This window comes from Neophocaena asiaeorientalis, unplaced genomic scaffold (assembly GCF_003031525.2).
Source record: "Neophocaena asiaeorientalis asiaeorientalis breed wild unplaced genomic scaffold, Neophocaena_asiaeorientalis_V1.1 scaffold260, whole genome shotgun sequence".
NCBI classification, from domain to species: Eukaryota; Metazoa; Chordata; class Mammalia; order Artiodactyla; family Phocoenidae; genus Neophocaena; species Neophocaena asiaeorientalis.
This window is the reverse complement of record NW_020173404.1, coordinates 320,145-347,966: the sequence shown is the minus strand read 5'-3', so window position 1 is coordinate 347,966 and position 27,822 is coordinate 320,145. Positions and strand designations below refer to the sequence as shown.

Genomic DNA, 27,822 nt, shown 5'->3' with positions numbered 1-27,822 from the left:
TGCCAGCATTCAAACCCTGGCCTCCTTGACTCCACTTGGCAGGAAAAAAGGGTATGTGTTCAGGGCTTCCTTGGTGGTGCAGTGGTTAAGAATCCGCCTGCCAATGCAGGCGACCCAGGTTCGATCCCTGGTCCAGGTAGATCCCACATGCCACGGAGCAACTAAGCCCCTGTGCCACAACTACTGAGCCTGTGCTCTAGAGCCCACGAGCCACAACCACTGACCTGGTGAGCTACAACTATGGAAGCCTGCATGCTCTAGGGCCCGCGTGCCACAACTACTGAGCCCGGGTGCTGCAATTACTGAAGCCCGCGTGCATAGAGCCCATGCTCTGCAACAAGAGAAGCCACCACAATCAGAAGCCTACACACCGCAACGAAGAGTAGCCCCCGCTGACCGCAACTAGAGAAAGCCCACGCGCAGCAACGAAGACCCAACGCAGCCAAAAAACAAATAAAATAAAATAATTTAAAAAATAAAAAGAGCTTGCATAACTTGTGGGAGTTTTAAGACAATTATAGTGAGTCCTGGGATGATGAGCAATCGGGAAGGACTTCACTTGTGCCCTGGTAGCAATACCCTGAAAGGCCACTAGATGGCAGTGTTATTCCAGGAGTCTCTCCAGGTCCCTCCCACCCTGATGGCTAAGGTTTTCTTTGTTCACAAGCATCCAGCTCTAGCCAGTGTCACCAATAATGCCATTATGCATTTTCTGTCACCCCATGCCCATAGCCTCACAGTTAGCCACTTTCCCACCACCGGCCTTAATACAAAAATAAACTCTACTGACTTTATTGCCATTTGTTACAATAACGTCGGGTCTCTGCTCGTAAAAGCAGTTGAATCAAATGTTTTAACGAGAAACATAAAACAAGCCAACAAAAACCCAGGTGAGGTTGATCTTTCCCTTTCGTGAGTTAATACTCAGAGGGTCACCAGGCCTGGAGGTGATCAGAGACAGAAGTGCCAACGTGAGATATAGATAACTCTTCAAACTGGGGAAAGGGGCTACCAGCCCCTATAAAGTGGGGCAAGAGGAGGCTGAACCCCACCCGAGAGAGCAGAGGAGGAAAACCCAAATAGCGTATTTAAAACATTTTTTTTAATTTATGGAAAAATTCAACAGTGCAAAAGGAGACAGAATAGTATCAGACCCAGATAGCATCTTAAGGAGTGGCTGAAACCATAAACCAGGAGAGGCTTGAGAAGAGGTGAATTCCAAATTTGTTCAACTCCTAAGGTGTAAGTTTCCAGCCCCCGGGGTCTGCCCCCTCCTGGCCCCTCATAATGGAAAGTCCTCACACGAGAAGGGCCCTGGGGTTGGTCTCGGAGGGCAGTTGGGAAAGTGGAGCTGTGGAGTTGCCAATTTCATCACCAGAAAGGATGTGAGTCCTGGCTTTGTGTCCTGTCACACAGTACTTCATCTGGGTGGCTTCTAGGGACATCTGAATACCCAGAAAATGCTATGTCTGGGCATTTTCCAAGACCCACTGCTTACAGCAGATTATCAAAGACCTCTGTGTCCACCCCTCATCCCCTCACCCTGGCCAGAAAAGAAGTCTAAAAGAAACCACTGCAATGATACTAATACTGCTGAGCCAGCCTTCCTCCTCTGATAGTCCTGTTATTCTTATAAATATGATTGCCTATGAATCCCTTAATTTAAAAAAAAGTCACAGGAGGGACTCCCCTGGTGGTCCAGTGGTTAAGACTCCATGCTCCCAATGCAGGGGGCCCGGGTTCAATCCCTGGTCAGGGAACTAGATCCCTCACGCATGCCGCAACTTAGAAGTCTGCATGACGCAATGAAGATCCCGCATGCCGCAACTAAGACCCGGCACAACCTAACAAATAAATTTTTTTTTTTTAAATGATCACAGGAAATTAAGAAAAACAGGTAGATACAGAATTTTCCTGCTAAACTCATTTACTATATTATATTGTTCTATGATCTTCCTTCCAGTGACTGGATGAACTACAGCTTAAGTGAGTTGTTTTCTATATTTGAGATTTTATATCCACATGACATAATTATAGAACTTTCAATAAAAATAAACTGCCTGTGGGTACTTCTATACTGGAAATATGTAGGTGTATTAATTTCACAGCTCTGAGAAGAAACCAACAATTAACTACACTAATTTTAAGTATGTTTACTAACAATGATATCCAAATTCATTAATAAGTGAATTTGAACAAATGCACTTTACGATCCATTAAATGTATTTCTCACTGCAGCCGCTGCAGAAATCATTTTGGAAATAAACACAAACATATACGTATTCACAGAAAATACCACTTATAGCTTTAATATCAAACATAGCTATCACAGTCAGTTCAAAAAAAGAGCATAAAGTGCAAAAGCTCCATTTCAAAAGGCCTTGAATTACTCCCAAAGTAATGGAGATTAAATGCTACCACAGCCAGTGGGCCTACCACCCATATACAGCACACCCTATATGAAGTACAGAACAAGGTATATATCTGAAAATACTCTATTTTGCTCTGATTACATATTGTGGTTACAAAATGGCCTTAAATCTGGTTTAACATATAGGGAAAGACACAATTCAAACAATTAGTCCCTTAGAGTAGGGGTCGTTAAAAAAAAAAAAAAAAAACCATCTGTAGGAGAACAATGTCTATAAAATCCATTGAGAATCCCAACCTGGCCCGAGACTCCTCTTTCACCAGCTGGGTCAGCAGGACCCAGGCAAAGAGCTGGCTATTAAAGGTTCCAAGTTCATTGGCGGAAAAGGAGCTATGAGGGGGGCTCTGGCCAGGCAAGCTTCAGCCCTCACCTGTCCCCCAGAGATGGTTCCATGTCAGCCCCGAGGGATAAACAGCCAGGGAAGGATCACATCCCAGTTTTGAAGCCTTCGGTATGGCAGCAGCTCATGTAAGCATAATGAACTACTAAGAAGTTTTTACACACCTGAGAAATCCAATAAATAGAATACGTGATGGTATTTTTACAAAGCCTGTGCTTGATGACCATCAAGGTTGGTCCCCCAACAGAACAACTTTGATCCACAATTCATGTTTTATAGGCACCCTTCAGAAGGACAGGCACAGAGTTCCCCCAAAAGGTAGCCTATTACCAAATAGATGTAGATATCTCATCCCCAAACACCTGCAATATATTCACTGAAGTGCTTGTTTGACATTATAATAATAAAGGGGAGAAAATATTTTCTAAAAATCATCAAACACTATAAAACAAGAATCATTAACTTAAGTGATCACTTGGTAAATTAATGTTTTTTAATATTCTAAATCCAGTTCCTGCTGGGTATCTCTCTTAGGCAAATTCTAACCAGAACAAATATCTAATAGCCATGCTGAGTAACCGCCGTGACCTAACTCCTAAACGTCAAATCTCCACTTCCCTGAATTATCAGGGGGGAAAAAAGGATTCTTGACTGCACATCAATTAATGAAATAAGCTATGCACTTTTTTAAAATCTGAAAACATCAAAACCTGTAGAACCATATATTTAACAGCTATTTTCTATGACTTGTCCATCTAAGTGCAGAAGCACATCAAAAAGCAGAATTCAGTTCATTATTTCTTAGGGCCCATTCACGTGAGGCTCGATTAAAAGGGAAGGCTCAGTAGTAAGTCTTGGAATCCAGTGATGAACACTCAAGAGCATAGCTAACTCTCGTATATCCCAAAACCTGCTCTTCAGGAAAAATATACAACTGGCATTTATATTCCATTCAAGGTACAAGATCAACTGTCAGCTCTAAGAGACATCAATGGACAACTATATTAGGAAAAAAAAGACAAGAAGGAAATATATCAAAATATATTAACAATGGTTGTCCTTGAGCTATAGAAATACACACGACTTTATTTCTTCTCCATCAACTTTTCTTAATATCCCCATTTTCTTTAAAATGCATGTAGTGCTATGAGCACTATGAATACAAATGTAAATATAAATATGCATGATGCCATAAACCTAACTTAAAGTAAGATTGGTATATTCCTACTCTTTTTAAAATTTTATTTATTTTTGTCTGCGTTGGGTCTTTGTTGCTGCACGTGGGCTTTCTCTAGTTGCAGCGAGCCAGGGCTACTCTTCGACGCGGTGCGCGGGCTTCTCATTGCGGTGGCTTCTCTTGTTGCGGAGCACGGGCTCTAGGTGCGCAGGCTTCAGTAGTTGTGGCACACAGGCTCAGTAGCTGTGGCACACAGGCTCAGTAGTTGTGGCGCACGGGCTTAGTTGCTCCACAGCATGTGGGATCTTCCTGGACCAGGGCTCGAACCTGTGTCCCCTGCATTGGCAGGTGGATTCGTAACCACTGCGCCACCAGGAAAGCCCTATTCCTACTCTCTTGATTTACCATCCCACGCTGGCAAGCATAGTGATTTCTGTTCAAAAGCGAAGTCTTGTCTTCCTCGAACATACCCCATTCCACACTTTTCTCAGTCTTCATCTCATTAAAACCAATCTCTAGAAGGGCATTCTGTTTTTCATAACAAAAGCATTCTCTCCGAAACTTAACTTAGTCATTTGTCTTGTAGGAGAAGCAGAGGAATAGTCCTGTGAGTTAGTGTACTTACTTCCTTACTTCCAGCAGAGTCACATTGTATCCCTATTTCCCAAGGTCACTCAGAACCTTCCGGAAGGGCAATGTCAAAGCCTTGGGGGCTGGAGGTGGTGTTTCCCGCGGAACACACCCTTCATTTCATAGGAAGAAACGGTCCCTCCTTAATGGCTGGGACGATGCTCCCATCACTGAGGAGCTTTCGAGACAGAAATTAAACCTCACACACACACAAAACATTTCCTACACTCTCTGCTTCTCCTTATTTACTTTTTCCCACTAAAAGAGCTGGGCTTAAAATACAACAAACTCCCTACTTGGAGCATTTGTATATTGCAGGATGGAGGAGATGAGAATCCGTGCCTGGTGGGTCAATCTGGATGGTCTGACGTTTCCCTTTAAAGAAAATTCTAGACTTGAAACCCAAAGGACTTAAAAGCAGTTTTTCCAATTCTGTTCCACAAGCCACCTAGGTCTCATATGGGTACATTAAAGATTCCACGAGTATTTAATTCAAATACCGTTTTTTAAACTATAATAAACCAACATGTACACTCATTCAATACCAAATTTTTCTACCTTGGAAACCACCCATTTGTTAATTTCCATTTTCACTGCCTTTTATATTATTCACGAAGTGCTATAAGTTCAACCTCGAAATAAATTTAAGCTAATAAAATACAAATTATTTCACACATTAGGTCTCCATAAAGATTTCTTACTGCAAACAGGGTTCTGCTGCTAAAATAATTTGAAAACCACAGAAGTAGAATAAAGTCACTCATTTCTAAAGTTTAAATTCAGTTGCTTCTTGGACTTTTCACCTGCAATTCTGTGCAAATTTTAACCAGAGTAAGAGTTCCCGGACAAGCCAAAAACTGCTACTGCCCAACTCGTAAATACTTAGGACAGTGACATGATTCCCACCCACACAAGAAGGACACATCTGTTCTGCCCTCTCCCGTGATGGAATGTTGCAAAGCAAGAGATGCCTGAGTTAAAATGAGTATCCCTGAGGTCACGAATTCCCACCTCGCACCTTGAAGACATATGCGGAGTCTCCCATTCAGCCCAGTGAAGAGGACAGCAGTTGCAGCCAGCGTCACTTTAGGGGAGAACTCAGAAGGCAAGAGATTTGCCCTGCTGCACCCAAAGCAGCCAGTGTGTAGTTAAGGCCAGCACTTAAGAAAAGCACGTGGTCAAACGCCGGCGCGGAGAAACCATAGGAAGCACCTCATACTGTGAGGATACGGAGCGTAATTCCCACAGCAAATATCAAAGACAGAAGCAGCAAGATTCTTGAGGATAATTTCCGGAATAGGACAGCATACAGGAGGCTTCCAATGAGAACAACTTCTAAAACTTCATGCTTGCTCCAGTTTGAACCAGGACCCCTACCACGATTGTCACAGGCCATTGGCAATGTCACAGAGGTCAAGCAGTCAAGGGGTGGGTCTCTGCATGGAACGCTCACACCACTCACACCATAGCTAGTCTTCTCTGTGTGTTGGAGGGTACTGGGCTGGGGGGCGGGGACCGCGTCAGCATTTAAAACTTGTGCTTATCTTCAAGAACGGCTTAAAGTGGAGTGTTGTTTTTGGCATACGCGGAGGGTTTTTCTTGTTAGCTTCACCCTGATCTGAAGTCAAGTTCCCATCTCTCAGAAGAGGTAGCAGGAAAAGGATGCACACATGTATGTAAACCCTGGGTTACGGAGAGATGCAAGGGGGGAAACCAGCCTCCTTAGCCGCAAGCCCTGTGTGTGTTCCATTTGTTTGCTTTCGTTTCAGGACAGTTTCCCCAAATGAAAATCTCTGGCCTCTTCCATCATACAGTCAGAGGGTCTTGTTGGGCGCAGGATTTGTCTGTCAAGGGAGGGTCTGCTCCGAGAGCACATGGGAACGGTGGGATCTGGAGCAAACTCTCACCAGGAAGCGAGGCATGTGCAGCGCTGGGTCCCCCACGGGACGGCTCTGCCATCACCATGAAGGACGCAGCCCAATGAGCACTGCAGCTGGAGGTGACACTGAGAAGACACACCTAGTGCCCCTCGGCCCTCTACTTCCCATCTTTGGGAAAGGGGAAGACACCCGCTGCTCCCCAGGCACCGTGGAGTCCTGGCGGTCCACAGACACACTAGTTAGAACCCAAGGGCACTGAATTTTTAAAAGACAGACCCCACCCCCGACTCTGCGAACCCCGCTGGCTGTCTCTGCTGGCAGATGAGGTTTAGGTGCGTGAGAGAAGATAAGCAGAGAGGCCAGCCACTGCCTTGCCATCACGTGATCTTGACCGGTGACTTCTTGTTGGCGCACAGAAGGGACACGTAGGGGACACCGATGAAGGCCCATCTCTCGCTGGGCCAAAACTTGATGACAGGGCCTTGCTCGGGTATCTCGGAGGCAGCATCAAAGTAGGCGAAGCACACACAGCCCAGGTAGGCGGCCAGGCAGATGAGGATGTGCCTGCGATGGAGACGTGGCGGTGTGAGAACTGAGAGAACCCGACGCAAGTAAGACTGTGCGCGGGTTCAGCCCGTTCCTCCCTCCGGCTAACCTGCCTCTCCTGGATGCAAAGACAGGCAGGGGCCTCCTTTAATTAAGAAGGGGTGAGGTTGCCCAACAATCCCTGGAATAGCAGAAGAATGGTAACTCCTGAGCCAACAAAGCCTCTTTCGGAATGTTCTAAAACATTCCAGCTCGATAACAGGAAAAACCTGCAAATGCCTTTGGGGCTCAGCCAAGAAGACCGAGGCCCCAGGATTTAAGACAGAGGCACTAATATGATATCACTTATATGCAGAATCTTAAACAAACAAACAAAAAGAACTTATTCACAAAACAGAAACAGACTCACAGACTTAGAGAACGGAACTTTTGGTTCCCAGGGAGGAAGAAGGGGGGGAAGGACAGATGGGGAGTTGGGATTGACATGTAAATAAACTGATTAATGAATTAAACTAAAAAAACAAACTAGGGCTTCCCTGGTGGCACAGTGGTTGAGAGTCTGCCTGCCCATGCAGGGGACATGGGTTCGTGCCCCAGTCTGGGAAGATCCCACATGCCGTGGAGCGGCTGAGCCTGCGCGTCCGGAGCCTGTGCTCCGCAACAGTGAGAGGCCCGCGTACCGCAAAAAAAAAAAAAATAAATAAATAAATAAAACAGAGGCACTAAGGAAATAACCGATGAGCATGTGGAACTAGTCCCCCCACCCTTCTAGCTTTAATAATCGGCTGTACATATCTGACGCCCTTCATTAGGAATAATTTTATACTGATTCAACTGCTTTTGCACTTTAGTAAGCGAACTCTTTTTTATTACTATTATTAAATTCACTGTGCCTGTAAAAAGTTTTCATATTGATCTTTATCATGCCAGGGACCATTTAAAGGCATGTAATCCTACTTTTGTACCTTATACTGAAACTTAACTCCAGATGAATTAAAGACTTAAAATACATTTAAAGACATAATTAAAGAAAATATTTTTATAAACTTTGGTGGGGAAGGCCTTTCTTAGAATGACACAAAGTTCAGAAACCCTAAAGGGAATGGCTGTGAGAGCCACATGTAATGCACGTCTCTACATTTGAAAACGCATGGAATAAAGATGGCTGTAAGAGTACTACCAGTCTGCTTAGTTGAGAACAGTGTCATTTAAGGGATGTCACAGTCACACTGTAATGCATACAGAAGGGAGAGGAAAAAAAAAACCTAAAGGAAAAGACTGACAGATGTGAGAACATGAAAATTTTAAACCAGTATGGCACACAATATCGTTAACATACTGAAAGATAAATGGGAAACTGGGGGTAAATATTTGCACCATGTGACAAAGAATTAAAATCCCTATCTTACAAAGATATCTTACAAAGATAGTAATTTTACATTTGAAAAGATGCCCAACAAAATACTAATTTTTTTAAAAGACATGAAAATAAAAATAAAATCTTTTCAGGTTAACAAAGATTTTTTTAAAGTTACTAATATCCAGTATATGTGAAAGTGTATCTTACACTTTTACTATCTTACAGATTTTAGTAAAAAGTGTTAGTTGATATAATATCTCTGGATTTGGCAACATATTATAATTTAACATAAGGACACAATTCAGGCATATGAACAAATACAGATGTTCATTACCAACTATTTGTAAAAGTGCAAAGTTAGAAATAACCTACATATCCATTAATAGAGAGGTTGGTTAAATGAATTATAAAGCACCCATATTGTGTGGTATTAACTGGACACAAAAACTGTTGAAGATAATATAAACGCACTGGTAAGGAGAGCTATGATCTAGTATTTAGTTTAAACAACAAAAGAAGGACCAATGTGCATCATGTATAGAATGATGTTATTTTTGCTTTTAAAAGGAGAATTAGAGAACTATGTATATAAAGCACCTGGAAGGATACACTTCAGGCTGTTAACAATTGTTCTCTCTCTTTGGTGGACAGAATTATGAAAGTCTCCCTTTCTATACTTACCTACTGTTTAAATTTGTTATAATAAATAAATATGTCACTTTACAACTGGGATGAAAAAATGGTTCAACTTTGTTTTTGTTTTTATTTTGAGGCCACACCACACAGCATGTGCGATCTTAGTTCCCCGACCAGGGATCAAACCTGCGCCCCCTGCAGGGGACGCACGGAGTCTTAACCACTGGACCACAGGGGAAGTCTCAGAAAATGGTTCAACTTTGGGGGGAAAAAAAAAAACAACCTCAGAAAGTACACCAAATTTAGAAACAAATTAAGTTGGAATCCAAGTTATTACAGTCAACTTTTTGAATTTTACTTAAATCACTGTATGATAAGGGAGCTTGGATCGATTAAAAACGTACTATATCTTCAGTGAGATCCTATTTACACAGGTGGATACATTTATCAAAATTTACCAGACTACACAGTTAAAATCTGTGCATCTGATTATTCCCAGGAAGAAAACCACTGGATTTCCTCCTCGGCTTTCTGAGTACGGGATTCTGCGTGCTGTTTTGTAGCTTTCTTTTTCTTAACAGTGTATCCTGAGCCTTCTAAACTGTAGATGCTCCAATTCCCCATTACTGAGTTCCTAGACTGGTTTGATGTCACCAGGTGGGTGATCCTGAACAAAGCCAAAGAGACTGTCCCTAGGTGACCTGTGAGGCCCAGGCTGGTCACTCAGGCTCAAAAGGCGTGCTTGGTTCCTATTCAGGACCGTCCTATCCCCACATCACATCTGTCCCAAGCCTTCGCCACCTTCCCCCACCCTGGAGATCTTGCTAGAGCTCAGGTTACGGATTCAAGTTCCAAGCTCCTTTCTGCTTTAATAATGGAACTAGAGGTGAGAGACCACAGACATGAAGCACAGACAATTAGGTCTGTTTGTTCTGGCTAAGCCTGCTCCCTGGCGCTCTTTCTGCTTTTTCTATCGCTTCTGAAACGTCTGACAGTCTACTTGAGGAGAGGAGGCACCCAGGCTCAGCTCTGTCCCCTGTGTACATTTGCGCCCCGCGCAGGGAGAACGGAGTGACAGCGAGGGTAGACCCTGCCTGGTGACCACCCACCCCACCACGAGCGGGGCTCACCACACGCAGTGCAGGTAGGGAAAGTGGAAGGACGACAGCAGCTCACAGAAGGCCCGGTCACTGATCCAGCAGAAGAGGGCGAGGGTCCACCAGAGGCCCGAGAAGAGGCCCAGCTTAAAAACACGCACGTTGTCACACCTGCCCGGGGATGCAGAGAACAGCTCGTGTCAGTCCTGGCTCCTGTTACCTTGCTGGCCACTTCTTCTCTGCTTCCTCTTGCCTCCCTGGCCCCTTGGCACCGGGGTTCCCACCCAACGCCCCGTCACACGTGCTCACGGATGTAAACACCGTATGTACCCTGATGGCTCAAAAAGCCACACTCCTCACCGAGGCCTCTCCTTGACTCCAGACTTAACAAACCACATGTCACATTCTTGACATGTCCACCCGATGCCCAGTGTTGATCTAAAGTTTACACATCCACAACGTACTCCTAAATCCTTCCTTCTGCCCAATGCCCGTCCTTCTGCCAGCCCTCTCAGGAAGAGGTCACTCTGTGCTTTCAGGACCTCAGGCCAAGAATTCTGGAGTCCTTGTTCTCTTTCTCACCCACCCCACATCCAATTCATCAGCCCCTCAATATATATCCAAAATCTGACCTCTTTCCATCACGTCCACCTGGGTCCAAGCCACCATCATCTCCTGCCTGAGTTACAGCCACTGCCTCCATCTAACCCCGCTCCTACAGTCACCTCTCAACACCCTGCCCAAAAGCCTCCGACTGCTTCCCTTCTCCCAGAGGGCAAGCCAAAGTGCTCACGGAGGCCATGAGGCCCCAGTGTGCTGGCTTCTCCTCTGTGCTCCACCCCCGTCCTCCATACTCTGCCCCTCACTGCCTCTGCTCATCAAACCCCCCAGGGACCTCTGCCATTCCTCCAAAATCCTGGGCACATTCCTCCAGGCCTTAGCACTTGCCGTTCCTGCCACCTGGAATGCTGTTCCCAGATATACACGCGGCTCGCCACCTCCAAGTCTTTGCTCAGATGTCGCTCAGTGAGCCCTCTGCTGAGCACTGTTCCTAACAATCGCACCACCTGTTTCTACCCCCTAAGTGACCCTCGCGATCACCTTCTTCCCTCCTCTAGTTCTCTCTGTAGCGACTACAGCCCCGCTGACATCCTCCGTGCTTTCCTTATATATTTAAGACCTATCTCCTACCAGCAGGTAAGCTGCTCGCTGCTGCACCTCCAGCCCCTGGGACAGCGCCAGGCACATAGGAGACTCACAGCACTCCTGGACGCACGCTGGAACAAAAGGGTTTCTGAAATAAACCCCAACAGCTCAAAGGAAATTTCAGCTGCCGTTCTCTTTCCTTGTCACCAAATGGCTCGCGAAGTGGGTGACTTCTATTCCTAGGGAGAAATGCCCAGAGGCAGTTGGTGGCTGAGGGTCCTCCGAACCCTCCCTCAGGGTCTCTTTCCCTTAAAGGACTGCTCCCCGGTCAGTCAAGCTCGCTCACTCTCAGGGTCAGCATCGGTTCATATTTGTTGAACGAGTAGACGGTGTCAGAAGCCTGACTTGCTGGGACCTTTCCCAGCTGCCTGACAGAAACGTGAGTAAAAGCGTCAGTGAAAACGGGATGGACAGCAGGCTCAGAGAGACCCGCTCAAAAAACAAACTGAGAAACCCTGTCGGTAGGAGGGCTAAATGCACCACTTGAAAAAATTTTTGAAAGAATTAATAGAGCCCACGACATAAGTAGTGAGTACTTTCCAGTTTAGTGACGAAAACAGAGATGAACAATTTCCATTTTCCCTCTCCTCTTCAGCACACTCGCCTCTGAACGGCTCACCCTTGGACCCGCGGCCCCTCTCCCAGAGCCCTGTCCCCTCACTCTGCCCATTTTTCTCCACCCCTGCAGGTCTCAGCTTCAAGGGCACTTTCTCAAATAGACTTTCTCTGACAGCCCAAGTACCATCGAATTCCCCCATCACATTCTGTCCTGGGGCCCTGCCATCTTCCCTCATAACATGCATCACAGGCTGAGATCGTGTATTTGTTTAAGTGTTTGTTAATACCTAGTATCCGCCTAGACTGTAAGATCAATGAGCGCAGGAACTAGGCCTACTCTTTTACTAATGTATATCCAGCATCTAGCAACAGTGCCTGGTCCAGAATAAGCACTTAAAAATAAGGCTTGCTCCATGAACAGATAAAACTGTCCTTCACTTCTTTATTTTAACTGCCTCCTAGTGATCTGATCAGAACATTATTTTAGATTAAAAAAAAAACAGTAACAATATTGATTGGGTACCAAATTCTCAGAATCCACACCAGGCACTGTACAAGGCAAAACAAGCAGGCCTGGGCTTCCCTGGTGGCGCAGTGGTTAAGAATCTGCCTGCCAATGCAGGAGACGTGGGTTCGAGCCCGGGTCTGGGAAGATCCCACATGCCGCGGAGCAAGTAAGCTCGTGTGCCACAACTACTGAGCCTGCGCTCGAGGGCCCATGAGCCACAACTACTGAGCCCATGTACCACAACTACGGAAGCCCGCACGCCTAGAGCCCGTGCTCTGCAGCAAGAGAAGCCACCACAATGAGAGGCCCGCACACCACAGCGAAGAGTAGCCCCCGCTCGCGGCAACCAGAGAAAAGCCCGCATGCAGCAACGAAGACCCAACGCAGCCAAAAATAAAATTAAAATTTATAAAAAATAATAATAACAAACAGGCCTCTTGCCATGTTAAAAGGTAAAATGAAAACTAACAAAAACAAGCATCAACAAATAAGCAGACAGTTAGCCTGGTATAACAGGAGCTATGTAAGCTCAATTTAACTAAACCTAGGAAATCTGGCTTAAGGGCCACACCAGCACAGAGAGCTGCAGAGGCAGTGTAGGTGGCAAGAGAGGCTGAAAGGCAGGTGGTCACGGAAGAGGCGGGGCGGGGCTGACACTTGTGAAGCAGGGAGGGAAAACAAAGTCCTGCAGAGTCAGGGACTCAGGGCACCTGGTACTGACCCTTTCTCTGCTTCTAGAGACACAGGTCCTGCTGTACACCACTAACAAGGGCTACGTGAACTTGAGGCTTGCCCAAACCTGCGCTTCATCAGGTTTTATCCCCACTTTTCAGGGCTTATATCACAATGTCAATGTAACGTTAAACAGGAAAAGCAGGACACAAGTCATATATATAAACACATATGTATCAGGACCCTATTTTAGGATAGAAAAACTGAGAGGATGGCTGTCGTTTCTTCTCTTCTTGACCCTTCGTTGTGCTCTCAAGGTTTTCCTTCACAATAAATTCACTCCTATAATCAGAAAAGGTCTATTTCAAAATATTCTCATCACAGCTGCGTCACTTGGTGATGTGACAACACAAATGTCGGTCACTGTCAGGTCATGACCCCCAGACATAAGAAAATTTTGTTTCCTCCTGGTGTGAGAGAAGGTTTAATAAGGACAATGAATGTATGAAAAGACTAGAAACAAGCTCTAGGAATGAGGCTAATGAGAAATGGAAAGCTAAAAAACAGCCCCTCCCCTATCTGTTCTGAGCAGAGGGAGGTGGGATGAGGAACATTTAGCTGAGACATGACAGATCATTGCTGATGACAAGCAGGGAACACTCTGGAAGGACATGACAAGAGCGACAGGGCATCTTCTTGCCGGGGATGTTATCAAAGCAGGCCAACAAGCATCTTCTCTTTCCTCTCCGGGACTTGAGTGGGAAGTGTGACACAGCAGTGTATGGGGTCCTCGTCCCTGCCCACGTGGAGTTACGTCAAGCAGAGGAGACAGACGTTGAGCAAAACAACAGCACGAATACTTTTGAAATTACAACCAAGATGGGGGCCATAAAGGAGAAGTATGGGATGCTCTGAGAGCATATAAATGGTTGAGCCAAAACCTGAAGGATGAGCGGAAATGAACCAAGCAAGAGGGTCAGAAAGAAGGGACAGCATGCACCCAGAACTGGAGCCGGGAGAAGCCAGGCCCCCTTGGGGACACGGAAGGTCAGAATGGCTGGAGGACAGAATGTAAGGGGAGCTTTGTGGGGGAGAGATCCACAGGCAGGGACCACGTGGAGGATTTTGAACTTTAACCTAATTGTGATGCCAACCAATAGAAAAATAATGATGATCAGATGAGATGACTGGGGAAGGAAGAGGAAGCCAGACCTCCGGCTTGAGCAAATGGGTAAATGGTGCTCTAATTTACTGAGGCTGGAAATATTAAGAGAGCCAGAACTGGAAAGGGAGATCAGGAATCTGGGTTTGGATAAGTTGGATTTGAGATGCCTGTGACACGTGGAGTTGGAGAGGTCAGGCAGGCAGCTAGATACACAGTGGTGGAGTAGAAGGAAGGACTGGGTTAGAGCCATTTGCATACGTACAGGAATTAAAGCCATGGAGTAGACGAGAGGTTGTAGGGGGAAATACAGTGGGAGAAAAGCAGAGAGGTGAGGGTGTACCTTATGGGGTCCCTACATGGACAGGTGCATAGAAAAGGAGCTTACAAGAGGGGCTTGAGAGGACCTGTCGCAGAGTTGGTAGAAACTCAGGAGGGCGTGGTGTCATAGGAATCATGGGAAAGAATGTTCCAAGGATGAGGGGGTGAATTGTGCAGAGAGCTGAGATTCAGGAGGACAGAAAAATGACCACTGGATGCACAACCAAGAGGGTTTGGGTACTGAAGTGGGGACAGAAGCCAGACTGGAGTGGCTTGAAGACTAAATGAGAGGTGATGGATGGAGACAACTTTTATTTATTTATGTGTGTGTGTGTGTGTGTGTGTGTGTGTGTGTGTGGCCACGCCACATGGCTTACAGGATCTTAGTTCCTCGACCAGGGATTGAACCCGGGCCACAGCCGTGAAAGCTCCGACTGCTAACCACTGGACCGGCCAGGGAATTCCCTGGAGACAACTTTTATATAAGTGTGGCTGCGACAGACAGGGGAGAGAAAGGGTGATGGCTGGAGACAGATGTGACTGAGTCCAGGTTTGGGTGTTAGAGAAGACGGGGGAGACTCAAACACGGCTGCAGGCTAATGGGATGGGTCCTTTGGAGAGGGAGGAATGACACAGTAGACAACTTACAGGGGTAAACTAAGCATAGGAGAAGAGGGAATTATCAAGGGGCAGAAAGGCTGACCCTAGGTGGAAGCGGGGATACTTCCCATGATCTGGCAATCTGCTAATGTCGTGATGAAGACCAATTAGCAGTAGTGAGGACTAGCTTTTTTGGGGCCAAGATTTTAAGTATGGAACAGAAATTATTTCCTCTGTAGTTACTTGCAAAGGTTGGAATATTAAAGAAAGATATGTTTCCCTGCTTAAAGATCACAGTTGTGAAGCAGAATTTAAACCTTAAAATCATCTGCCCTAACCACTTGTCTTTCATTTGCTCTTGTTTAGGTAATATGAATTTAAAAGTTGCCCTTTCCTTAGCTATTTTTTAACAAAATTATAGACTAAAACAGATGATTAGACTCAGGAGTTAAAATGACAACAAGATTGCAATGAATTCTCAAGAAACATAGGGAAGAGCAGAACATTCTATTGACTTCAGGCCTAACAGCAGGCAGCATCACTGGACTGACTGCCACAAATCCATCCAGATGTCTTTATCGGCAATTTATCGGGTTGGCCAAAAAGTGCCTTCAGTTTTTAAGTAAAAATAAAAGACACACTTTTCATGTTCACCAAGAACTTTATTGAACATATTCATCCTTTTGTTCCACTACCTTCTGCCATTTTTCAGGCAACTTCATAATTCCACTTTTGCAAAATGTGTTATCTTTTTGAGCACCTGTTCCGGGTGCCTTTTATAGGCTTCCAGGGAATTGAAATTTTTTCCAGTAAGAGAATTTTGTAAAGACCAAAATAGATGGAAATTTAAATAGACATTTCTCCAAAGAAAACATACAGATGGCCAAAAAGCACATGAAAAGATGTTCAACATCACTAATTATAAAAAAAAATGCAAATCAGAACTACAGTGTGGTATCACCTGACAGCAGTCAGAATGGCCATCATCAAAAAGTCTACAAACAATAAATGCTGGAGAGGGTGTGGAGAAAAGGGAACACTCTTGCACTCTTGGTGGGAATGTAAATTGATACAGCCACTATGGAGAACAGTATGGAGGTTCCTCACAAAACTAAAATTAGAACTACCATGTGACCCAGCAATCCCACTACTGGGCATATACCCTGAGAAAACCATAATTCAAGAAGAGTCATGTACCACAATGTTCACTGCAGCTCTATTTACAATAGCCAGTACATGGAAGCAACCTAAGTGCCCATCGACAGAGGAATGGATAAAGACGATGTGGCATATATATACAATGGAATATTACTCAGCCAAAACTTTTAATCTTTTTGAGCAAAGAACTGTTCCAGATGTCTTTTACAGTCTTCCAGGGAAATGAAAATTCTTCTGTTAGGAGAAGTTTGTGAAGACCGAAATAAATGGAAATCCGAAGGTGCAACGTCTGGTGAATACGATGGATGAATCAGAACTTCCCAGACAAGCTGTAACAGTTTTTGCCTGGTCATCAAAGAAACACACGGTCTTGCGTTATCCTGATGGAAGATTATGCGTTTTACGTTGACTAATTCCGGATGCTTTTCGCCGAGTGCTGCTTTCAGTTAGTCTAACTGGGAGCAGTATCTGTTGGAATTAATCGTTTGGTTTTCCAGAAGGAGCTCATAATACGGGACTCCCTTCCAATCCCACCATATACACAACATCACCTTCTTTGGATGAAGGTGTGGTTGGTCGTGGCTCATTTCGCTTGCCCCACGATCTCTTCCATTCCACATTATTGTACAGCATCCACTGTTCACTGCCCGTCACAATTGTTTTAAAAATGGAAGGTTTTCATTACGATTAAGCAGAGAATCGCATGCAGAAATATGGTCAAGAAGGTTTTTCTCACTTAACTTACGTGGAACCCAAACATCAAAGCCATGAACATAACCAAGCTGGTGCAAATGATTTTCAATGCTTGATTCGGATATTTTGAGTATGTCAGCTGTCTCCCTCATGGTATAACGTTGACTGTTCTCAATTAACGTCTCGATTTGATCACTATCAACTTCACCTGGTGTACCCGACCGGGGAGCACCATCCAGCGAGAAATCTCCAGAACGAAACTTCACAAACCCTTTTAACATGTTCAATCAGTCACAGCACCTTCTCCATACACTACACAAATCTTTTCTTGCATTTTGGTTGCATTTTTACCTTTCTTGAAATAATAAAGCATAGTCAGCCAAAAATGTTGCTTTTTTTCTTCCATCTTCAATATTAAAATGGCCACAAAAATTCACCAATTTTAATAAGTCTTTTTTTAAATTTATTTTTGGCTGCATTGGGTCTTGGCTGCTGTGCACAGGCTTTCTCTAGTTACGGCATGCGGGGACTACTCTTCGTTGCAGTGCGTGGGCTTCTCATTGTGGTGGCTTCTTTTGTTGCAGAGCACGGGATCTAGGCGCACGGGCTTCAGTAGTTGTGGCTCACGGGCTCTAGAGCGCAGGCTCAGCAGTTGTGGCACACAGCGTCAGTAGTTGTGGCGCACGGGCTTAGCTGCTCCGCAGCATGTGGGATCTTCCCGGACCAGGGCTCAAACCCGCATCCTCCGCATTGGCAGGTGGATTCTTAACCACTGTGCCACCAGGGAAGTCCCGATAAGTGGTTTTTTTAAATGCACGCTGATATGACAGCTGTCACATACAGTCTAACAAAATTGTTTTGAATGAAGTTAAAGACAACTAAGGACTACTAGAGCCATCTTATGGAAAAAAACGAATGAAACTTTTGGCCAACCCAATAATTGTTTTCCAAAGAGTTTTAAGATCTGTTAGTGTTCTGAAATGGGTCTCTTACTTCCCAGGTCCGTGAAGGCTACTCAAAGCCGACAAGACAAAACAAGACAAGACAGGGCAGAGTCTTTCCACTGCCAGCCAGCAAGTTTAAATACCTCTTCAACCACCTCTGTCCCTGCCTGGTATTGCTGATAATCAAAACAACACACAGAGGCAAAGCAATGGAAGGAAATATATACATGTCTCCACTCAAAACAAAGACTGAGAGAAAGCTTACAACACATTACACAGAGAAACTCTCACTAAGGTAGATAAATATAAGACTTCAATTAAGAGCATCTATGTCCATGACCATGAGTCATGAATTAAAATGGATGTCTACAAGTGAGTGCAGAGAAAAAGAAGCATTTTCAAAGAGTATTACAATAAGGGCAGTGGTCGAGTTGTGTTTTAATTGGGGCTGAATAAGACAGTCATAAACGTACAAGAGCTAAACTAAAATGTTTCTGGATATCAACCTGAACTCTGCACATACAACTTCCCACAAGAAAATGCTTATGCAAACAGCAAAGGCTTTACCTGATAGACTGTAAGAAACTAAGCCTCAGAGAAAGTAGCAGTGCTGCTTTGTATATAGACATTCATTTCTTTTTCCTTCTGTATGTAAATGTGATAGCCTCTCTAGGACTTTGCTTTCCTCCTTATTCTTGTCACATGAGCACATCTATTCTCCTTTCTACAGAATTAACTCTGGGCAGCTTCGTCTAGGCACTCACCGGGTCCTAAGCAGTTTCGAACCATTGGGAGGCATTGCATACACTGCTCCCCTCTTTCTGAAAATGAGATCATTAACATTTTGAACCAAACCAGGCAACTTGATGCTAATCCAAAAGTCAGGAACTACTCTTTGTGAGGGGTAACTCCTCTTCCACATTCAAGGGCAGTAAAAGAACCAGGAGCTGGTTTGCTCCTACCCCAGGGACAGCCTCAGGGCCAGGCAGGAAGACCCGCACCCACCTCCTTAGCTCAGCAACGAGCAGCGCTGTGCAAGGAACCCCCAGGGTCATCAGAGAGATGTTGTTGATGGCAGGCTTGACAAACGCCAGGCACGTTGTAACTGCAGACAGGACACAGACCACCGCCTTGAACCTGCCCCTACATGGGTGAAAGCAAACCAAATCCATTAGCAAAGGAGGTCGTGTTGGTTTGTTGAATGCTGGCAAAGTACGGGCACTGCTGATGGGAATGCAAGCTCAAAAGACATTCCGCACTGAGTACCAGGAACCTAAAAAACCATTCTCGTGCACTGGCTCAGTTATGCTAGGAATTTATCCTCAGGAAACAATAAGGAATTTTCAAAATATTTAGCCATGAAAATGGTAAAATTAAAATCAACCTAAATCCCTAAGGGTGAGATATGAATACTTGATTTTTTTTTTAGTGGCATTTCTCTGTATGTTTTTTTCAGATGTTTTACAGCATGATTGGGCAAACTCTCTCTGTAAAGGGTCAGACAGTAAATATTTTAGGTTTTGCAGGTCACAGGGTCTCTGCCTCAGCTACTCAACTCTGCCACTGTGGACAGCAAGTAAGCAAATGGGCGTGGCTATGCACCAATAAAACTTGATTTGCAAAAACAGGCAAGGGGCCCATCTGGCCGAAGAACATAGTCTGCCACCCCCTGTTCTACAAGGTGAACATGTATGACCTTTATCAGAAAAACAGAGACCATTTACAAACCATAAAACTTCCTAGATTAAAAGAAAAAAATGCCCTATGTGTATGCCCTAGCACACAAAAGTCTAAAATTCTAGTGTTTATATTTACTGACAATCCAGTCTTGTATGCACTGGAATTTTGTGTTAGGTTTTCGACATGACTAAATCTTAGAAAAATAATCCATACCATCCTTACACCCTTCAGTGAAGGTGCTTTCGGTAGCAAGATCTAGAAGTGGCGACGTGACCCTGGCCATGCTCCTTCTTCCCTCCCTGGGACTCCGTTTCCTTATCTACAAATTTCCTGTCTAGTCTGGACTAGATGATCTCAAAGGCCATAGCCATGACTGAAATTTAGGGGCACATGATTTTCCTGAAGTTTCTGTTATTCCTCATTAGCACAATTTATTTTGGCCAAGAGTCCTGGAAAGGGTCACAGTTAGGAAGCTAATCTGAATGAAATTCCATTATAAAGAAATCAGAGTGCATTGAAACCTTCAAAATACAAATGGATCAGGGCTTCCCTGGTGGCGCAGTGGTTGAGAGTCCGCCTGCCGATGCAGGGGACACGGGTTCGTGCCCCGGTCCGGGAAGATCCCACATGCCGCGGAGCGGCTGGGCCCGTGAGCCATGGCCGCTGAGCCTGCGCATCCGGAGCTCCGCAGCAGGAGAGGCCACAACAGTGAGAGGCCCACGTACCGGAAAAACAAACAAACAAAAAAAACAAATGGATCTCTTAAAGAGGAACACCACTTATCATCAAGGCACAGGAAATCATTGATCAAGCTGCCAACATTCTGACTGGAATGAACAGGAATTGCAGCCCTGAACTTCAACCAGAGGGAAAATATATGTATATGGGAAAGGATCCAGACAGCAAATCCTCAGAAGAACCATGTTCTTTTCCTGGCCTTGCCGGCATCCTTCAGCTACCGGATAAAAGTCTGCGACTCAGCCTGAGGACGGCAGCGTGACAGGCCCCAGCCCCAAGCATGCGCATGGCCCTTGGGGACCCACGGTAACTCTGTTACTGGGTTTGAGGTTCTGTGACACGTCAAGGCTTTTTTGCCTTTTAGACCGCATAAACACATAATCAGATACTTCCAAATTGCATCATCTCTCTGTATCCAATGGTTTAGGACTCAGGCACAGGACACGGAGAGCAACATGAGACCCACTATGTTCACATTCTGCCTCCATCACTTAGCAGTGCTGGGGTCTTTGGCAAGTCACTAAAACTCCCCAGGCTTCAGGTGTTCCGTATGGAAATCAAGACACTGGCCCCATGGTGTTCATACAAGCATTAAAGCACTCAATACAGAGCCTGGTACATGGTGTGTGCTAATAAAATCCATTATTTCTGTTATCATGACCATCCTTTGAGAAGAAATGTTATTTTACATAACATCATTGTTGATAATATCACACGCAGGGAAAAGCAATCAGCAAAGGCTCTATATAGTTCTGCCGAAGAGTTCAAAGGCCACAAGCTTGACGAAGCATGCTTTTTCTAAGGGGAACGTGGGCAGACACTTCCCTACCACTCCCCAGAGGGTGTGGAGGAATGCACTTCTGGAACGCAGCTTAACCAATGAGGACATCGTGTGAATGCACGATTCTGCAACCAGCAGAAGTCAACAGAGGTCACCAGCCGACCCCACAGTCACCAGAGGCCCTGGGGACAGAGAGAGCTAGAAATAACTGGGAAGCAAGGGGTCCCCATCGGGTGTTTTCTAAACAACCCTTACTGTGGCCCCTGTTCCTGTTTTCAACTTTCCAGCCCATTATGGGCTCAAACTGAACACGAGGTCAGGGAACCCTTAGCACCCCTTCTTCCTGTATTCCCCAAACCAAAATCTAGCAACCAAATACCATCATCACAATGTTACTATAATAATGCCATTACTGTTCTTATCATTAGCTACCCTTTAAAGCAATGGTTTTCAGCCCTATCAGGCCCTGAGCTCCTTTTTTATATCAAATGTTTGGTAATGCTCCCTTTACTCTTCTGAAGTGAAATGGAATTTATGGATGATAAAACCTCCCATCACTGGGGCCACCAAAAACATGTCCTTAAACTTCCCAGATGGCCTGCATGGGATAGAAATGTCCCTGGGTAAGATCCACTGCTTTAAACTCCCCTTTAAGACTAAAATATAACCTATTTAGAACAAGCCCCTGATACTCACAGGACGCCAGCATTTGGTCCTGGAAGGTCCACCCCCGTCATTTTCTAAGGAACTGATACAGCCCAGAGGGTCTGAGATGGAGGCCCCAGGTTATCCAGGCAGAGAGAGAGCAGGACAGGGAAACCTTGCTATTCAGGATTCAAAAAATGAACTGGATCGTAAAGTGAGGACTGACCCTACATTCTGTAGACACATCATCATAAAAACCAAGATAAATTCTTTAGAAAATGGATACAATTAGCCTACAAAAGGTCTTTTTCTCAAAACAAAAATGTCCATTTTTTTTTTTTGCGGTACGCAGGCCTCTCACTGTTGTGGCCTCTCCCGTTGCGGAGCACAGGCTCCGGACGCGCAGGCTCAGCGGCCATGGCTCACGGGCCCAGCCGCTCCGTGGCATGTGGGATCTTCCCGGACCAGGGCACGAACCCGCGTCCCCTGCATCAGCAGGCGGACTCTCAACCACTGCACCACCAGGGAAGCCCCAACTTATTAATAACCATCAACAGCTGAGTGTATATCCTGACAATTCTTCAGACATTCCAGGCAAGATGAAAGACAGCCCTTTTTTAAAAAATCCCACCAATTACTTCTATTTACATATGAACTTTGATAATTTCCCTGCTGTTCTAGATATCTTTATCTTCAAAACTCTTACCTGTATTAGCCATTCATAAAAACTTCTAGCATTTAGTCTTTACTCTGTAAGAGACACTGTATTATACACTTGATATGATTTTCCCGTATATTTCTAACCCCTAAGGTAGATTCTTTTACTATCTGCATGTTACAGATGAGCAAAATGAGGCATCAGAGCTTAAAAAAAAAACAAACTGGATTGTTATTGAAATCCGTATTTGTCTGATCCAAAGTCACTTAGCCAACACATTCTCTCCTCTCTTCTCTAGAAATCTCACACTGGAACCACTCCTAATAGGTTTTTAGAAACATTCCAGCAAAGTATAGATCACTGAAAAAAAAAAGGGGGTGGGGGGCTGAGGGGAGACAAATGTTAACTATTGTGTAAGTTCAGGCAGTTAAAACACACACTCCCCAGTCTCCAGAATTCCTGGTTTTGACCCGAAATCTTTGGTCTGGCCTGCCACTCCACTGTAGAGCTGCCACCTGTCCCCGCATCATGGGTGGTGAAGCCCACACAGAGGGGTTTGGGCTTCTGGCCTTCTTGCTCTCCCCACCACTGGCAAGTTGAAGGCCAACAAATAGAGCTGAAATCCTGATTTACAGTGAGCTATAACATGCACCTTTTCTTTCTTTGCTCTTTAAAATTAGCACTGTTCATTCTCTCCTTCAATTGGTATGCATATCTCAGAAATGCTGGGCAGAAATTTCCACGTGCCATTGGTAATAACGAAAGCTAACTTGAAGCACTGACCATGTCCTTAGTACTCTACAGAGTGCTCTGCAGGATCTTCTCACAAGAACCCTGAGGTGAACACCATGAGTCACCTAACTCTACAGATGAGGAAACAGAAAGTTGAAGAGTCAAGACAAGTTATACAGTTTGTAAGCAGGGAAGCTAGCAACCAAACCCAGGTGGGTCTCCAAAGCCAAGGATATAGACATATAGGGTGCTCAGTGCCTCCAAAGGACTCTCCCCAAACTGAAGGCAGAGAGTTCACATCTTCAGCAGAGAAAGGCTGCAGAGTGCTGGGGATGGAAGAGTCCCGGGTGGTCAGAGACGTCCCTGCCTCAAAATGTGTTTCATTATTAAAGTCGGTAAGTTTTCATTACTACAGCATTGCCCCATTTTCTTTTCTCCTGCACCCACCAAGAGACAAGAAAAGAAAAAGATTCTCTATTATGAACACATTAAAAACTGTCCAGTGGAATTTCAAACCCAGGCCTCCAGAGCACCACAAACAAACAAAACCCTTATTCCCATTTCGTCAGCTTCTCACTCAGATCCCAGGACTTGAACAATCAGATCTAAGATCAAAACGGTTCCTCAGCTCTCAACCTAATGCACGTGTGCTCAGGGAAAGCATGGAGGTGACTGGTGGGCACCTTCTGAGACCATAGAAAAGGCCAAAAGGTAAGGGGTGTGTCTCTCAGGCAGAGGCAAAAAGTCCCCACCGGCCAAGCCACTTTGTGCCCCTGCCCGAGTGGCATCTACCTCCACCCCTGCCCTCACCCCTGCCCTACCTCCCAAGGCTTTCCGATTACCCCCCAGTCATCCTCCTGAAGCTGAACAAGGAAACAAGACACACAACTGAAACACAGCAGGTTGGCTTAGGCTATTTCCGGTTTCTATTCTGGAGAAGGTCTCAGCACGATGGAGAACATATTTCATCTAAGACCAGGAACACCCTCCTTTTCGCTTCTACTTGTAAACAGCTGCTCTCTCTCTCTCTCTTTTTTTGATAAGTAACCTCTTGAGGATACTTCTATCTGCTCAATGGTTATTTAGAGATAATACTATTTAATTCAAATCCTGCTGCCCAGGATGAAGACTGTACAGCTAATCCATTTAAAGTATGTTTTCTTGGGATTCCCTGGCGGTCCAGTGGTTAGGACTCAGCGCTTTCACTGCTGGGACCCAGGTTCAATCCCTGGTCAGGGAACTAAGATTCTGCAAGCCATGTGGTGTGGCAAATAAATAAATAAATAAAGTATGTTTTCTCCCTACCTCATTTAATAATGCATTTTTTAGGATTAAAAATTAACATGTGCTCTTTTTAAAAAAAAAAATTGTAAAACAGTACAGATTAAAGGTAAAAGTAAAAGTTCTCTCTCCACCCCAATTCCTAATAGCCAATGGTAGTAGCTGCTGTCCTCATGCTCTCAGGCATGTTTATGCATATACAAAGACATATACTCAAAAAGAGGCTTCAAAAAAAGAGGCTTCATTCATTCTAAAATTAGGGTGTTACACACACAGGTTCTACAAGGTGCTTTTTGCAGCCAGCACGTTTCATTGACACTCCTCCACCTCTATCCATACAGAACAGCCTGCGTCTCTAATAGCTGCATTGCTCCTATTCTCCTCCCATTACCAGGAAAACTGTAATGAACTCTTTTATTTTCCTGGTATAGCTCTTCCCTGGGCACACACCGCTTGCTTGATTGAATCCATATTTTTGGATTGTTTATCTATCTATCTATCTCTCTCTCTATATATATATTTTAACTAAACAGTGTGTACAGAGAAACATATGAGTAATGAGTTCTGGGAGAATTTCTCATCTTTATGACGCTCTCTTCTGTTACTTCAGATATTAACAAGAGTGCCTCAGAAAGACCTTCTCTGGCCAAACTCTAAACCAGCACCCCAAGTCACCACTACCCCCTTACCAGCTTCATTTTTCATCATAGCACTCTCACACCCTAACATAATATTATTTATGTGTTTGTTTGTTGATTCATAATCTCTCCAACTTCAGTGTAAGCTCATCAAGGGCAGAGACGTTGCTGTTATGTCCTAGCGCCTAGAAAACTTCATAGTAAATAGTTCATGGTAAATAGTAAGTCCAAAAAATATTTACTTGATAAATAACCATATAAGAATAACACAATGGGGCTTCCCCTCTCTCCACCCCAATTCCTGTCCGCCTGCCGATGCAGGGGTCCGGGAGGATCCCACGTGCCGCGGAGCGGCTGGGCCCGTGAGCCATGGCCACTGGGCCTGCGCATCCGGAGCCTGTGCTCCACAACGGGAGAGGCCACAACAGTGAGAGGCCCGCGTACAGCAAAAAAAAAAAAAGGAATAACACAATGGATATTAAAATGCATCCCTTCCTGAAATACTGGATTTCCAGCTTAAAGGGGTGTGTGTGTGTGTGTGTGTGTGTGTGTGTGTAGCTCTCATCAGAAGCAATACTGACACAATTTGAATACTATCTATAGCTCCAAGAACCAGTTCCTCAGTGTGGATTCTACTGTAAACATTTAAAACCAGTGGAGTTGGGTGGGACTCAGGAAATATTATAGCAGGAAATCAAAGGTCTTTGAACTACCATTCAGTCTTTTCTCCTCCCCTGAAAATCCTTCTAGTTTTGCTAGTACCAGTAAGGGGGATATTGACTTTTTGTCCCTACTGTCAGGTAACTTCTTCCCCAACATATTAAAATCACCTTTTTTATCCGGCAGTTTGGTTTTGGTCTGACAGTACAATCAGTGGATATTAAATAAGTATATGATAAGCTCATCACTAGCTTAGACTCAATAGGGTGTGATTTTTCTTTTTTTTTTCTAATTTATTTTATTTTTGGCTGTGCTGGGTCTTCGTTGCTGTGTGCAGGCTTTTAGCTGCGGTGAGCGGGGACTACTCTTCGTTGCGGTGCACGGGCTTCTCATTGCGGTGGCTTCTCTTGTTGCGGAGCATGGCTCTGGGCGCGCAGGCTTCCGTAGTTGTGGCTTGCGGGCTCTAGAGCACGGGCTCAGTAGTTGTGGCACACGGGCTTAGTTGCTCCATGGCGTGTGGGATCTGCCCGGACCAGGGCTCAAGCTTGTGTCCCCTGCATTGGCAGGTGGATTCTTAACCACTGCACCACCAGGGAAGCCCTTTTTGTGTATGTGCGTGATTTTTCTTGATATATACTAGGTTGGCCAAAAAGCTCGTTCGGGTTTTTCCATAAGATGGAAAAACCCGAACGAACTTTTTGGCCAAGCCAATACATCGTTATATTGGGTACCACACCTAGTAGTAAATGCAAAAATTTAGTACAAGCTTACCTGTCATTCCGAAAGATCTTTGGTAGATACCTTCTGGGGAACCACATGGCCAGAGCACACATCAGAACCCAAAGGATTGCAAGTTCATCAAGCATCTGACCCAGGAAACTAAGGGTTGCATGGAAGTAGACGGATCCAATTCCTAGAATCAATTACAACCAATAAAAAAGGTCACATAGAAGAACAGACTCACAAATTCAATACACTGCTTAAAGATAGCCCTTTCACAAACAGCAATGATCAGGTCACTCTATCTCTCTGAGAAAAGAAACTGAAGGAAGAAACTCACACCACCTAGGCATGCAGACTTCAAGTCTAGAAAGAAGATTTGAAGAAGGGCCCAAACACCAGCACATCAGATCTTTTTTTTTTTTTAACATCTTTATTGGAGTATAATTGCTTTACAATGGTGTGTTAGTTTCTGCTTTATAACAAAGTGAATCAGTTATACATATACATATGTTCCCATATCTCTTCCCTCTTGCGTCTCCCTCCCTCGCACAGATCTTTAATAACTGCACAAACACACTCTGTCTTCATCCACCTGTTCATGGGAACAGGCAGTAAATAAAAGTCAACATTCTCTCACAGTTAAGAATTCCCAATCTGCCTGTGGAAGGAAATGAAAATTATACAAGTATTTCCCAGAATAATGAAGGATCAAACATTTGATCCTTCATTTGTTTTCTTTTTTTTATTTTAGTCCATTAGAAACCACAGTTTCATCAGACTTCAATTGTTTCAAATGACTTTCTTCAGAAGTTCACAGAAAACTGCGCTGGCACAACACCCATAGCTATTACATAAATGAATTCTCAAACGCAATTGTGATAACTACGGTCAACCCTGTTATCAAGCCCAAAAGAGTCCTCCTTTTGGCATCTAGCAAACAACATAAAAGTTTGCTAAGACGTCAGAATGACTTTGGTTTACAAAACATAATGTTCAAAGGGGTCAGGGAGTGTGCAGAATTCCATTTCCTCCCTTTCAGCCCATGCTCGCAAACAAATCCACTTACCCACTACAACTAACAGAGTCCATATTAAGTAGATGCCACTGTTGAAGCATGTTGCATATTGACGAAACAAGCACATGCAGATGGGCGGTAAAATGAAAAACAAGACGTTGCTGATCTGGGGGGAGAAAATGTAAAACGAAAAGATGAATATTAAGTAAAAGGGCAAAAAGTAAAGCAGCTTGTTCCTAGTATGTCCTTTGCAAATGGAGATGAATGTGGCCATACATCTTTTTTTAACCAAAAAAAAAAAAAGCACAACCAGGAAAACTCACAACTTCTTTAATAACACTTTAGGGGGCTC

The 27,822-nt window shown here is 44.5% G+C and overlaps 1 protein-coding gene across 2 annotated transcripts in view; it reads right to left on the bottom strand.

The window, feature by feature from the left end:
• Nucleotides 1–4,221: 4,221 nt before the first annotated feature.
• The window catches only part of ACER2 (alkaline ceramidase 2), a 30,609-nt gene continuing 7,008 nt past the window's right edge, over nucleotides 4,222–27,822 (bottom strand). The window contains exons 2-6 of one of the 2 annotated variants that reach the window (XM_024747170.1): nucleotides 27,522–27,636; nucleotides 26,504–26,645; nucleotides 18,925–19,062; nucleotides 10,131–10,268; nucleotides 4,222–7,022 (exon numbers count right to left, since the gene is read on the bottom strand). In XM_024747170.1, the coding sequence (XP_024602938.1) occupies nucleotides 6,836–7,022; nucleotides 10,131–10,268; nucleotides 18,925–19,062; nucleotides 26,504–26,645; nucleotides 27,522–27,636 (720 nt within the window). In that variant the 3' untranslated portion in view covers nucleotides 4,222–6,835. The remainder of the gene's footprint in view (nucleotides 7,023–10,130; nucleotides 10,269–18,924; nucleotides 19,063–26,503; nucleotides 26,646–27,521; nucleotides 27,637–27,822) is intronic. The other variant, XM_024747171.1, reaches the window with a different exon arrangement.